Here is a 15,063-nt window from a genome sequence, read left to right as displayed (position 1 = left end):
TATCTACATCACTTAGCATGTATTTACTCCCTCGGGCTCTTAGTAAATACGTGGTTTGTTTTTGTACCTAGGATTTGCTTCAGACTGGTTTTGTTTGGCTGCTCAGGTTTGTGAGGGCTCTGCCCTTCCAGGCTTTAGAGCAGGGATGGCCCGTGCCTCTCCCCTGCCTTGTCCGCAGCCTGGGCGAGCTGGGGAGCAGGGGGAGGGGGCTGGTGGTGGGTGTCGTGGGTGAGCCGTGGGTGCCACAGGTGAGCCATGGGTGCTGTGGGCAAGTGGTGGGTGCTGTGGGTGAGCCATGGGTGCTGTGTGGGAGAGTGGTGGGTGCCATGGGTGAGCTGTGGGTGCCATGAATGGGTGTCATGTGCAAGCGGTGGGTGCCATGAGTGAGCAGTGGGTGCCATGGGTAGCCATGGGTGCTGTGGGTGAGTGGTGGGTGCCATGGGTTCTGTGGGTGAGTGGTGGGTGCCATGGGTGAGCCATAGGTGCTATGGGCGAGCAGTGTGTGCCATGGATGAGCAATGGGTGCCGTGGGTGAGCGGTGGGTGCCGTGGGTGAGCAGTGGGTGCCATGGGTGAGTGGTGGGTGCCATGGGTGAGTGGTGGGTGCCTGCTGGAGGAGGGGGCCTGGTGCTGGGAAGGCAGGCGCTCCCCCTGCCTGGCCCACCAGCGCTGGTGGGTGCTTGCTGGAGCCCGTCTGGTCCCAGCAGCCACTCCCCGTGTGGGTGCTCAGCCGTGATGGCCAACACGCGCAGCTCGGGACATCTGTTTTAAATTTTCTTTATGTAGCTGAACTTGATGGATTACATCCAGCTGGGCCTGAAATGATGTTGGAATGCTATTTTAATTTCCTTTTCATTCATGATTTTCATTATTTTAATTTCAAATACAATCTTACAGGATTATTCCCAGTGTCAGGTGTTTCACTTGGTCGCATTTTAAACTCCAACCTGAGACTCCCCAGTGGTGCCAGACACTGAGGTTCACCCCTGCTGGCCGTGGGCAGGGCCCTGTCCTGTTCTGTCAGACCAACACCTGCCTGTCCCCTCAGCCTGACACCCTCTCGTCCCCTCAGCTTGACTGTCCCCTCAGCTTGACTGTCCCCTCAGCTCGACTGTCCCCTCAGCTCGACACCTTTCCGTCCCCTCAGCTCGACACCCACCTGTCCCCTCAGCCCACCATCTTCCCGTCCCCTCAGCCGGACACCCTCCTGTCCCCTCAGCCCAACACCTGCCTGTCCCCTCAGCCTGACATCTTCCCGTCCCCTCAGCCCGACACGCTCACGAAAGGCACGTCCTGGCGGGCACCGAGGGGCGAGGGCAGCATGGTGCCCATCCCAGGGCAGCGGGGGCGGGGAGCATGCAGCCTTACGGACGCCCCGTGAGGAAGCCGTGGGCGGGCGTGAGGTGACTTATGCCGAGCGCCCGCCAGCTGCCTGGCCTTCCCCCACGGGCAACCAACATCTCGGCGGCCCTGCAGCAGGAGCCGGGTGCCCATGGGCCACCGCTGAGCCCCCAGCCTCCTCCCTGCCTCAGGGCTGCTGGCCCAGGTACCCCAGGGCACCGGGGAGGCAAACGGGGCTGACGGGGATTGTGCTTGCGTTTTTTGGAGGCGGCAGCAGGCAGGAAGGAGAGGGGAGTGGCGGCGGGTGCTGTGGCTCCTCAGGCACCATTTCCCTAACTGTCCCCCTCTCCCCACGGCCCAGGAGCTAAAGGAAGATGGCGTGCCTGCCCGCTGCCTCGCTGGCGTTGAGGAGGTGGCTGGGGCTTGGGCTCTTCGTGCTGCTCTGCCTCAGTTCAGGTAAGCAGGGGCAGCCGGTGTGGGAGTGCGGGAGTGGGCACGCTGGGGCCGGGTGGGCAGCGGCACCCGTGTGCCAGCCGGCAGCGATGGCGGCCCCCAGGGCACTCGTTCTGGTGTCTTCTACTGGGCCTGAGGCTGGGCCGAGGTTTGGGGTGGATGGCTCTGCTAACCGTGGCAGCAAGCACTGAGGGACCCATGGCCAGGCTGCCAGCCCCAGAGGGGCCAGGCGTTCACCCGTCCCAGCGGGGGTGAGGGGAAGGTGGGTGTTTTTGGGGCAGATGACCTCTTCAGGGAGCACATGGCTCCCTGGGCTTCAGCTTCAGTGGTGGGGACGTTTCTATAGGTTTTTGGAGGGCTAAAAGTAAGTGTGTGGTGGGGAAGACAGGGCAGGGTGGTGGGTCGGAGGGGTCTCTGCCACATGGGCAGTGCAGCACACAGTGGATGTTTTCTCCAATGACACAAGTCCCAGTTGGAGGACTGCAAGGGTTGTCCCCCATCCTCTAAGGACCTGCTGCAAAGCTCACTAAAGTCCACAGGTCCTTCCTTACCTCAAGAGGCTTGGGATGAGTCTTCTCAGCTGTGTGAAATGTTAACCTTGAAACCACACAAAACTCGCTTCTGAGCCGGGGTTCATTGTGGATGCAAAATAGGTTGTGCTTATTGGCAATTTCAGTGTTTCATTGCAGCTAATGATACTCTAGAGCAAACCTGGGCTGAACTGAGGCTTTGATTAAAAATCAAGTGATGTAAAATTAGTAGGTTTTCATGCTGATGTTGTGAAACTGGGAGATATTTGATGCTGAGTTTCATTTTGAGTTTCCGTCTCAGAATCTTAAAACAAAACTCAGAGAATTTAACAGAGATTGAATCACAAAGCTCACTTGTAAAGAAAGCAACCACCTCAAATACCGCTTGTGAGATCTCTGCTCTCCTGTTTTCCCCTGCATTCCTTCCCCTACCTCTGTGTTTGAGAAGTATGGATGTATTTTGCCCATGCTGCAACGGGCAAACAATCTATCACGTGCAGAACTCTTTCTCTCTCCATAATTTCAGAGCTGGTGATATGTTATTGTAATTACGAGCATGTGGTAATTCACCAGTCATGTTATTTCCCTGAAAAGGATGCTGATTCCAAGGCTAAAGATGTGCAATACTTGGATATACAGTCTGATACATGCTAATATCCAGTAGTAGACATAGGAGTTTGATAATAGGAAACTAGGTGTTCTGATGGTTGTACCTTTTTCTGTATGGTTTACTAAGGGAATGATAGTTTATCATGCTTTCCATCTCTCCATCTGTGTCTTAGTTCCCTGCTCGTGACTTTCAAATCCCCTGCCCAGTTTCCACCGAATTTGACAGGAGGGCAGAGCTAGCAGAGATGTGGTGTCCTTGTCCGCTATGTGGAAGTCACTGGCTAGCAGTGCCAGTGAGCAGCACCCAAACAGCCAAAACCCGCACTGCCCCTCCTCATGCGTAGCCAACAGGAAGGGCAGAAGGCAGCTGCGAGAAGCCTGTAAGGAGCATGGTGGTTCCAAGGGCTTGGGAATGGGCTGGGAGATGTGGGGAGAGGTGCCTGGGGTAGGGAACACAAAACACAAATCCATAGGCCAGCAGGATCTGGTCATCCTGTGGCTGAGAAGACTTACTTCTCCAAATCTGATCAATCACAAAATTCTGGGGTTTGATTCTGTGCGAGGTGGAGTGGGGAAAAAAATACTATTTTAAAAGCATTGTATCAGCTTTAGGGGCATAATTGTTAGATGCTTCCCATGCAATGAGTCTGTGGAAGTCCCGGTGCCTCAGGAGCAGGTTGCTTGGCAGACTGGTAAGAACAGCACAGCTGATGCACTTTCTTTCTCTCTCAGCATGTACGCACACACACCCTGCCACCTTTCTCTCCAAAAAGAGGTATTCCTATGTTAGTGACCCTTGAAAATACATGGTACAGTACCCACAAAGGAGTGGTTTTAAAAGCCTTACTGGGACTCGTGGGTGATGCCTTCCCTAGGTCGCCCACAGGGACCACAAGGACCAACTTCTGACCTTGCCGTAACAAAATGGTGAAGCCCTAGGAGTCTGCCATTGCCCTGCCAGTGACTTCCCACGCCTTGTTAAGCGAGTCACCAAGGCCAGCATTTACAGAACTGACACCACTCTGCTCATGAGGGTGCTCATAACCCCGTCAAGGCATTGGCAAGGCCAGCACCCAGAGCCTGCGGCTACATCTTGCAGCCTTGGATTTAGCCCAGATGTCCTGGTCCTTGCACACCTTGGTGCCGTAGTGCTCCAAAAGGTCAGGCAGCATGCTAGGATGAAAGCAGGTGCTCTCTGCCTACCCTGTGCGAGTAAAATACTAATATGGGGAATGTCAGGCTGAATTTTTACATCATAGCAGTAGAAGGCATTAATGGGGGGCTTAATTAAAAAGAATGATTTGAAGGTTGTATTTCATAGGAAATGGTGTATGCCCAAGCTAGGTAGATACATTTCTTTCCCCTTGAATTGAATTTTGCTACTCTGGGGTCCACCTGAGGTGACCCACTGAAATGCCAGTGTAATTTAGAGCTGCTTCTGAGATGTTATCTGCTGCTAGAGACGCTGATGTGTGTGAACACCCTGCTGCCTTAGCACAGCGGAAAAGTGGCAGAACAGCCCTGATTACAGGACAAACTTATTTATTTACAGTCTGAGCGTATTGTCGGTATCCCCATAGGCTTTTTTTTTTCTCCTGCCATTGCACCTTCACACCTACCTACAAATTGTAGGATGTTCTCAGTCCCAGTTTATTATACTAGGAAAATGTTGCTAGAAGTCACTCAGTATGCCCTTTCCCTGCCCCGGTGCAAACACGGCATAGGCACTGATTGCAGGAACCCAGTGAGCCTGGCTTTGTGTCCATGGAGTATTCCTTTTAACCTTCCCTGGAGTCATTTATTCTGACTGGGGACCCACCTAGTTCTTGGTTTCTTCCCAGTGGTGAAATTTTTTGGGAAGTTTTGAGGAAAATCCCTGCAGCTTTTCTGAGTTATTGGAGAGTGGAGGGAGGGGGGAATATCCACTTCCCTCCACCTTGTCAGTGAGCACTGGCTCACAAGTAACTTGCTCTGGGAATCCCCTCTTGCATGCTGCTGCCAATAAAGAGTTCGGAGCGGAGCTTGGTTTCAGAGGGATGAAGTGGGTTGAGAACGAGAAAGATTCCCTGTTTTGTGGCCACTCCCAAATAATGAAGGGTCTAGCAATGAGCTTTAGGTGCATGGCATCTGGTTTCCATGCCAGCTCTGGTATGGGTTGCCCCTAGGGCAGATTTCATGGTGGAGATGGCAGAAATTTTTCTTCACATACCGGATTTGCCCACTTGATCACTGGATGCAAATTGAGTTTCTGTCTTATTGCTCTTGCTGCCTTCAGCTGGTTTTTAATTTCTTTTTTTTGGATGAGTTTCTGTCTCCTCCTGTTCCAGACATGCAGAAAAGAAGTATCTTTGGTTCAAAAATAAGAGTGGTGGAACTAAGGAACGCCTTTGTCTGTCTGTCTATCCAGAGTGAAACTGCTGTAACAGCTTGTTTGGAGAAAAAGAAACCCAACTAAAGGCTCCTGCTTTTGCATATAGACTCTGTTTTACTTCTTCTGTTGTGTTTTTTTAAGTAAAACTTTAGAAAAAAAAAAAACCCAGAAAATTAAGCATAGACAAGCTACATTCTTACACAGCCAAAATACAGTTATACACCTGCATACAGAGTTTGTGAAGCTACCAGTCGAACATTCTTTTCACCCACATTGTTTCCTTTCTCCGGTTAGATCAGAATGAACCCAGGTAACTCCAGTGAGCTCACATTACTCTGAGGGCAACAGCTTTTTTGCATTTCTTGGATCGCTGAGACATTTGTATCCTTTTTGCAATGTGAGTGTCAGACATTCCTGTATTTAAGCATGCAAAGTTTGGGGCTGAAGCTTTTACACGCTGCGGTAGGTTACCAGCAGAAGCTGGCACCCTGTACGCCCTCACACCTTTCCTGCTCATTGCTGCCTCCATCCTGGCTTACAAGCATGGTTTAATAGATGTAATTAATCTGACACAGATGAAAGCTGCCACTGACAGAGTTATCCCCCTGCCTCACTTGTGATGAGTTAGTTTTCTGCAGAGGTCAGCCCGCTCTTTTCAGTTTGCTTTTACACCTGATGCTGTGTACCCTGGAGGGGGATGCAGACAGACTGCACAGCTGAGGGACCCAAATAGGTCACTGCCACCAAAAGGTGTAATTCTGCTCCTTTTTCTGCTGCTTCGGGCTATGCGATTCTCCTTTCCTTTGCACTAGTTCTGGTACATGTCTGATCCTTGGATGATCTAATTTGCCTTCCAGCTTAGTTTCTTTTTTTTCCCTTGTTTATACCAATGCGGCATACTGAGCCAGCCTCTGGAGAGCCCTGCAAGGGAAGTACTGGGAGTACATGGGATTGAAAGGGAAAGGGGAGCAAGATCCCCTCTGCTTGTGGGGAGAAGGCATGAGATCTGTGGCAGTTTGTTGTTTGGCTGCACGCCGAGGTTGTGCCAGGCTGGAGGAGAATTTCCATGTTCAGAGGAGCTCTCCTTCCTTTTAAACATGTGTTTCCTACTATAAACGCTGCGCACATGTGGATGCGGTGTTTTTCATGAGGTGGAAAGCTAAGTGTGCTGAACACAGTGAAGTCTGTGCTTGGCAAAAGGATGTAGGTTTTGTTTCCAAATAGATGAACTTTGTGTTTCATTGTAGCTGTTCTGTCCCCTTGGAGGGACTTCACCATTGGGAGTCTCAGGAGGTCATTTGAGAAAATGTAAATCTTTCCCAATGAGGAAATGCCACAGGCTTTGCTTCTGCTTTTTCACTATTATGCTTTTAAAATATCATTGGTCCCAGGGGACTCCCTGGCTGAAAACAAAAGTGCTGACTGCTGGCTAATGGTGGCATCTCGAGTGATACTGTGCTCAAAAGACATTCACCTTTTGGAGAGCCCAGAATGCTACTGGTCCATATAAAAAGTTGTTAGAAAAGACCACTGAGGCAAGTCTGTGCACTGCTGCTCTCACCATAGCAGGTGTAGTCCTAAATGCCTGGCAGACAAGGATTTTATCCCTGTGCCAGGGAAAGTCCTTCAGTCTGAACAGACCTCGCCGTCAGACGCTGCTTCCCACCAGCCGAGAGAGCCCCTGCCCCACGCCACCCTGCCCTGAGATGTTCCCAGCCAGTGCCTCCAGTGGTCCCTGCCCAAGTCCCTCATTTCACTCCCTCTGCGGCTTTTGTAGCTTCAGACACCTCTAGACTGCTTTGGTCTCATTTCCTTAGTCATCCTTCAGTTAATTACCAGCCACCATGCTGCAGTCATATAGGGCTGTTTAACCTCTCCTCCAGCCAGTCCTCCAGCTGTGGGGCTGTTGGCAAGGTTATCATCTGCACAGCGTTAGTGAGTTACTGCCTGAGCAGGGACCAGGTTTTTGTAATAAGATAATGGCTGGCAGGCCTGTAGCGTTGTGAGCTGCACTGGTGAATATTGCTATGGCTGTGGGCAAGTACTTTAGAATAAATAAATAAATAAATAAATAAATTCTAATTTTGAGTGGGCTTATGCAAGAGGTATCATACTTCATTTTCCTGCTTACTGGGCACTTTCACCTTCTGTTAGTTTCAAGAGAGGGCTGGCTACTTGGGGAGCACATGAGACAGTGAGATTTAGCAAGCACTGAAGAAAAACCGTGGCTTTAAGCAGTGGGAAGGACCTCAACTTCAAAAAGCTGTGCTGCGAGGACAGCAGTATGCATGGCAGTGGTACTGGAGGAATTAGGAAAATTATCTGAAAACATCTTCAGCTGGGAGATAAATATAGAGGAAGTACAAAGTGATCCAGTCAGCGAGAGACAGAGTCTGCAGGGGAAAAAATTATTTTTGTCTTTGTGTGCGACAAATCTCCCCCAAAGGCCTGTCTTACACAACCGCCACATCTAGTTTCTGCCCCCAAACTGGGAAATCCTAGGAGTGCTGAGCCAGTTGCAGGAATTTGATCTTGAAAAGACCTAAGATATGCAAATCTTCTGAGGACATCCAGATTTAGTGACCCCCCTGCCTTTTTTTGTTGTAGCAGGGTCACCCACTCCGCATGCTGGGAACGGAGAAAGGGAGAAGGTTCAGAAGGACTCTTCCCTTTGCTCCTTTCCCCAATGCAAAGACATCCTTCCGTCCCCATTGCCGATGTCCCTGCTGGTATGAGATATGAATATGGAGATAAGCAAACCCTCTTTCCTCTCCTCCCCTCAAGCAACACCCACGTGGAAGGCTGTACAGCGAAGGGGAAGATCTCAAGACATTCTATCATCCCCTTCCCAGCCCCAGATACTTGGGCGTCTCATTTCCAGCCCCTTGCTTGCATCTGACCTCCCAGATAGTGCCGAGATTAGAAATTTGCCAACCGACTTGTGAAGAGTTACGATCTTACTCAAGTTAAAAACAAAGTAGACTGGACATACCCAGGGCAGTGGGCTTGTCCCAGCCAGGGCACTGGTGACTCAGAAAGCAGTAGATCTTCTGTCTCAAGAAGTACTGAAACATGAGCTGGAGCAAGGGGGAGTGGTACCGGCTGGCTGGAGCTGCCCCAGGGCTGTAGCAAGCCGCTTTACCAAAGTATTTCAGATTCCCTTTTGTCTTCTCAGTTGCTAATTGCAGATCATGGAACTTTTTCATGATTAATAGAGTTCCCTTCCCTTTGAAGCCAGGTTTTTGACAATTGTGACTCAGTAACAGCACTGCTTTTCATTACCTGTCTGGCTGGGTTGCCTTGCTGGATTTTGTGGCAAAAGACAAACAGTGTGGTGTGAAATCTGCATTCTGGTGAGCAGCAATTAAGACTGGAGAAAGCAGAGCATTCGTTCTGCAACGTGCAGAGGAGACTGCAGTCAGAGGGCTTCAGTGGGAGCACTGCAAGTCTAAGAAACTGAGCCCACGTCGGACACCACCATGTGTTGACAGTGCCATGTGAGCCACTCTAAAATGAGTGTTACCTACAGTACATTACTGCTTATCAAAGTATGCTTAGGGAGACAAAAGCAATTGATCATTCCCTTTGTCATCAATAGGGCCCTGAGTCAGCATGGTGCTGGAAAAAAAAACAAACGGGATTAGTGCACCTCCTCCAAAGATGGGTTGTCTTTCTGCCTACAGATGCAGGAAGGTGTCCTTTGGTTTTCACAGCTGCTTCACGACTTCAAGGAATTCTTCACTAAAGGCTTTGTACACGAAACAAAGCAGCATTAAAATGGAATGAAGGCTGCTGAAACCAAAACACCATGGCGGTATTATTATCACTGCCAAATCAAGCAGTGTAGAGCCGGGCAAAGCAAGGTTACTGTTCTGTTTGAGAGTGTGGCAATGTGAAGATGGGAAGTGCATAAAGCCCCATAAGGGGTGCCGTGCTCTTGCTGTACTGCTCCAGCAGGGCGCCCTGAGGTTACAGTGCAGAAGCAAGCAGAGATGAACTTTTAGAAAACCCTTTTCAAACCATTTCCCTACCTCAGGCCTGCCATGACATCATCGTAAACTAGGATTAATCCGGTCACTTAAGTGCTGCAGGCACACGCTTGACTAGCATGAGCGGGTATGGGGAAGCGAGACTGAGTGGAGCTGCTGCCGAATGAAGTGCATCGCTGCTTTTCTTCAGGCTGCCTTCTCTTCTGCTCCTCTCTCTCGCTGCATTTGGGATGAGTAAGGGAACATGGACTTCGCAAGAGATCAATGTGGCATCAGCAAAGCCAGGTTTGCAGTTGCTTTGCTTTGCCAGAGAAGATTAGAGCAGCAGCAGACCCATGGTTCATGACCGCAAGGTTGGGCTTGGGGTTGTGCAAGGGGAAAGGGCTGCTCCTCCTTTCTCTGCATGCTGAGACCTCCCTTTGCGTGCTTCTGCTTGCTGGAGCGGAGTCTGGGTAGAAGGAGCCTAGGAGGTTTGCCAGGCACTCATGACCGGGTTAATATGCAGTCATGGACTCCTTAAAGAAGACAGCCAACAGGGCCTACCAGCACCTGCTTTTCTCTGTTTTCATCCCATCTTCCTCATGGCACAGGGTTCTTACAGTGACACACAGAGCAAAGCAGTGTTTTTATGCATTTATTATGAAATGATATCTCCCCATAGAAGGTATCTGGGCATCTGATGGGGTCTTTCTGTGATCAGTGTATTCACAGGGTCTGTCACAACACTGATTTAAATACAAAGCATTTCTTCACATATTCCAGGGTAGCACAGGATGTTTGCTGAATTTTTACTCCATGGAAAGCTTTAGGAGAATCTGATTCCTCACTGGTAAAATCACCTGGGATAAAGAAAAGACTGAGGGGCAGTGTCTGGTCCTTTGAAGACAGCTTTTCAAAATTCCTCAGTTTTTCAACTGATGATCTGTCTTGCTTGGAAATCCCTGTAAAATACTGTGTTGTCCTCAAATGGTAAATCCTGCAAGCTTGGGGTGAATGTGCTTTTCGCAGAAAATGAGGGTCCTGAGCTGCAGAATTACCTGGGGACTGTTAGGTATGATTCCCGCACTGACCCCAGGGGATGGCTGCCCAGGAGAAAGCCACAGCCCCACAAGATGGGTTTCCTCAGCTGGCCCAGCCCCTGTTATGAGAAATGCCCTTGACTCACCACAACGTGATGTGCACCTCTTCCCAGAGCTGGCCCGAGTCCCTTTTTCCAACCCATGCACGGGTGGAGGGCAAGAAAGATGTCAGCGCCCCAGCAGAGCGGGAGTCCCAGGTGCATGGTCCTAGGCAAAGTTCAGTGATGCCAGTAATTTAAGAGTAGGGAGACCAGCTGCCGCTGCAAAGAGAACTAGGGAGCCCTATGGGAAAAAAGCAATGCAAGGCTGGTTTGACCCTCCTGGTTTGGGAGGGCCACCAACAATTTGCCTCAGAGGTTTTTGCAGCACTGTTGGTTGAAAAACTGTGCAGTTGCACTGTCTTACCTGCTGCTTACACAGGGGCAAAGGACTCCAGGCTCACCAAGAAGGACCTTTCTTTTCATGTGTGTTGCTTTCTGGGTTGTGTGCAAAGTGAGGTGACACGAGGTAAGACCAAAAAAAGGCAAAGCAGTTCAGAAGGGCAGAGAAAAGGGGAAAAGAGGGAAAAGAGAATGGTTTTGAAATTTCTGTTCACCGGGAATTATCTGCAGGTTTCCAACAGTTCAACGCTGCTTCTCTAAAGCACTGCATGGTCTTTTACTGCCTCTTACAGACAAACATCTCTGCAGGACTTCTGTCCCAGAAGCAATTTGCTCTCCTGTACCGCCTGACTGTATGTGTGGTCAGGATAACTAAGCTTTCTGTAGCTGGGGAATTTCTGAAACATGGACTTGGGCAAGGAGTGAAAGAAATAGGGATACAGGCTCAGCAGCTTTCCTGCTTGCTGACTCTTGGAACAAAGAAAGGACTGTTTTTCTCTGCACTCACCTTTCTGTTCTAATTAGCCCTTCCATATGGGGCATCTGCAGCACAGACATGGTTTGGATAAAACGTGTTTTTCTGCCCTGGGAACAGAAAGTCAGCCCCTTTCATCGGTTCAGCACTGCGAGCTTCCAGTGACAGAGTGATGTGCATGCACAGCAAGGGAGCAGCTGGGCTTCAGGGGGTGGGAAGAGGAGGGATCTTTTTTTCTAGAAAAGTCATTAAAAATTATTTCCATGGTGGATACCTCCCCCACAGCCTGGCTACAGAGAGTATTCAGCACAGAAATGGGACAGAACTGAATTTTCATTTTTGCTTTGCAGTTCACCTTTAAAGTGAAAGGGGACTTTTGTGGGCCTGAATGACTCTTCGTGGACTTTGGTTCCTTCAGGTTTGCAGCATACAGGTTGCAGTTTCAAAAGTGCAGAGCCTTTTAAGGGTAGATGTGACATCAGTAGGAGTTTCCAGCCCCTGCACATGTACTGCCAAGAAGGTTTTTGTTCTCCTTTTGGTTGCAAAGGAGACTCTTAGGGGCAAGGCGTGGACAACCTCATGCAACTCATGATGCGATGTCACCCTGACATTTACTGTACGCCTACTCTTCCCTTATTGCTGCAAAAGAAAATAGAAAATTGTCTTTATGAGGCTCCACAGTCCCAAAGTTTGACTGGCTCCTTTTGTGAGTGTCTCCAGCAATAGTAAGAGCTGAACTGTGAGAATAAGCAGTGATGTGGTCAAGGGGAAAAAAAACATGTACACACACAAATGCATGCAGACATGTGGGAGGAGGAACTTCAAGAATCACAGCCTAAAGTAGGCTGCTTTAAGGGGAACAGAAGGAAATGTTTTTTCACACAGCATGTAATCAAACTGTGCAACTCATCATCACAGGATGTTGTGGAAGCCAAAAGTGTATGTGCATTCCTGAAGGGGCAAGAGCTCTTCCTGAAGGGTAGGTCTAGCAGTAGTGATTAAACTGCCGATGCCAAGAAATCCCAAACTTCCTGACTGCCAAAGGTTGGCAGGGCATGGTGGTTCTTATCCCGTGTGGCGTGGAAGAACTATTTTTTCTGCCATTTTGCTACCAGTTGCTGGCTGACACAAGCCAGCAGGCTGAGTGGGCTCCTGGTCTGCCCCAGTTTGGTTGCTCAGAGTCTGCAGTGCATGATAAGGGGAAGTACAAGTGGTGGGGGGAAAAAACTGTGTTTGAATCTTTCCCTTTGGAAGGCCAATGAAGTGACTGAGTGGAGGGAAACCAGTTAAATGAGAAGTTACTCATTTAATTACATATTCCATTCTATTTAATTCATATTAAAACATTCCATAGTGTTGCCAGGACCTCCCCAGCATTTTTCAATGTGTTTCCTACAGATCTAACGTAAAGCATTGTGAAATTGCTCGGAGAGGGGCGTGCAAGCAGGACAGGGTAGGCGAGCCATGGGAGAAGGAGGTAAAAGCTTATTTTATATTGTATCCCAGGCTTGCTGTCTGGGCTTAACTTCAGCAGGCTTCTCTCTGTGCTGCCCCAAGACCCAGCTGTGCCAGGGCACTGGCTGAGCATCTGCTTGTCTCCCTCCTGCACCAGCAGCTGGAGCATTGCAAAGCACATCATCAGGGTGTGCTGCTGGGCACAGGTCAGCATGCCACAGGGGTCTCACTGTCAGCTGTGTGACAGTGTCCCAGGGATCTGGGAGTCACTGCTAAGCAAATGAGCCCTGGCTGGCAGCAAGCTTATGTCAGTTTTGGATGTTTCAGCTGAATCCGAATGTCACAGCGCCCCAGGCGCACCCTGAGCGATGCACTCTGTGCCTGTGGACAGCATGGCTGTGGTTAGGCATTAGCTGTGACAATAATGTGTGAGCCAGCATCAGCCAGACTTTTCTGGGGTGGGTGGCAGTTCTTAGACTCAGCTTTTTCAAGCAGTCAGGCAGAGGCTTTGCACATGGGGTCTTACCTCCACGGATGGGTGATGCTGCGCCTGGCCAGGACATCCCTGCTTTCTTTCTCAGACATGTTTACTGAGATCTGTTCTTCAGGGATGGCAGAAGGAATTTAAATTTCGTCTGTCCTGAGGCTGGCTATTTCCTTGTTTTTCTGCTCTCAGTCAATGGAGTGCAGTAGATGGGTATCTCCCACTACCGGAGATGGGTGCTAAGGTAGTGAGGCTGAGGCAAGCAGGGCAAACCTATTGCAGCGCGACTTCCTGGACTAACAAAGCAGGGTGTGCAGGGATAAGCATCATCCTGAAGGCTGCACAAACCCAGCCAAAAGCCCAACCATCTGCCTTGGCCTTGGTGCAGCACAGGATCGCGCATCGGTGCTGGGGCGCTCTTCCAGCAACAGCAGGAACAACTTGCTAGGCTGCTCCCTCGTGTGTCAGGTCCTGCCCCCTGCAAGCACCTACCCACTGGAAAGGGAAAGCAGGGCTGATCACGGGAGTGGAGTGCATAGAAGTCGTAGTGCGAAGGGTTGGGGTTACTGTTGGCATGGTCAAAGTTGTACCTGATTTCCCCCTGCATGGATTTCAGCTCTTTATTGGAAGCACATGCCTGCATACTAGGTATGGCACTGACATGTGTGGTCGCTGGGCAGGAGTTGAGGAATGCCTATGCTGGTTTGCAAGGCAGGCACACGGGGCTTCACAAATATAAATTTGTTTTAGCTAGACTAGGCAAAAATGTTCATGTGCTAGTAATGTATTTGCTGATGACAATGTAGCCGTAACCTTTGTTTTATCATTGTAGGGCTGCTTCTAGCTTCTGGGATCTTGAAAGTTTTGGGTTTTTTTCTTTTACAGAAGAAAACCTTCCAAAGAAAACCCCAAACCCCCAAACTAATAGTCCACTGTGCTTCTGTTTGGCACGCAGGGAACCCATCAGAGGGTGACACAGACTTTCCAAACACTGATCTTTGCGAAGGGAGAGCAGAGGAGACAGTAGTTTGGCACATGTGGTTTTATCCCTTTACATGAATAGTGGCAATTTTTTCATCTCAGGTGTGTGATTTTTAAGCGAGCAGAAAAATTTCTGTCCAGGCAGGTAGTTCTCCTGTCTTCGCCTTCTGTAATTCATGCAGAAATCACTGCATGCCTGCTAGCGCAGGATCCTAAGCAGGACTGGAGCATCATGTAAAAGGCAATGCCAAGGAAGAGCTCCCCTCAGTGCAGAGCTGAAGTTGTAAACAGCTCGGTGGGTGATGAGGTGCATTAGTGGGTGCAGACAGAGATGAAAGAGGTGAGCTTTATGCAGAAGACCCTGCCACAAGGCTATATCACTGCCTCACTGACTTTTGTTTGCCCCCCACCTACAGGCTACACACTGGAGAAGAAAGTAGTCAAGAGCAAAGTGGGGGAAAAAGTTGGCCTGCCTTGTTGTCATGAAATTCCCAGCTGGGAAAGCCTACATAATTACCGGGTCTACTGGCAGAAGAATACTACAGAAGTAGTGCTTGCCTACGCAGAGGGAAAGAAGATCTCCAAGCATGACCGGTACGAGAACCGGACAGAGATGGACCCAAGGAACCTCACCCTGTGGATCTCCCACATGGAAATCCTAGACAATGGCCCTTACCAATGTGTAGTTCAGCGCAGAATTTCACAGAACTCAGTTGTTGTGTGTGATGAGGCTGTCTCCCTCATTGTTACAGGTAGGTGGATTGCCTCCTGACACCTGAGGCTTTCTGGTGTCAGCCTCTGGGGGTAAAGGACACTGCTCTAAGCTTTAGTCATAGTGCAGCAGATAAGACGTTCATCAGGAAACCTAAAAGAATGCTGGAAGGTGTAGTGGAATGAAGCTGGGTTAATTAGCATTG

At 49.7% G+C, this 15,063-nt stretch overlaps 1 protein-coding gene across 5 annotated transcripts in view; it reads left to right on the top strand.

The window, feature by feature from the left end:
• The window catches only part of CD80 (CD80 molecule), a 30,636-nt gene that overhangs the window by 2,766 nt on the left and 12,807 nt on the right, over nucleotides 1-15,063 (top strand). The window contains exons 1-3 of one of the 5 annotated variants that reach the window (XM_037378024.1): nucleotides 1,394-1,545; nucleotides 1,702-1,796; nucleotides 14,563-14,898. In XM_037378024.1, coding sequence (XP_037233921.1) covers nucleotides 1,715-1,796; nucleotides 14,563-14,898 — 418 coding nt within the window. In that variant the 5' untranslated portion in view covers nucleotides 1,394-1,545; nucleotides 1,702-1,714. Of the gene's footprint in view, nucleotides 1-1,393; nucleotides 1,797-10,523; nucleotides 10,879-14,562; nucleotides 14,899-15,063 lie in introns of those variants that run through there. The other 4 variants (XM_037378023.1, XM_037378022.1, XM_037378021.1 and 1 more) reach the window with 4 other exon arrangements.

This window comes from Falco rusticolus, chromosome 2, assembly GCF_015220075.1.
Source record: "Falco rusticolus isolate bFalRus1 chromosome 2, bFalRus1.pri, whole genome shotgun sequence".
Taxonomy (NCBI): domain Eukaryota; kingdom Metazoa; phylum Chordata; class Aves; order Falconiformes; family Falconidae; genus Falco; species Falco rusticolus.
This window is presented reverse-complemented; position numbering and strand designations above follow the sequence as displayed.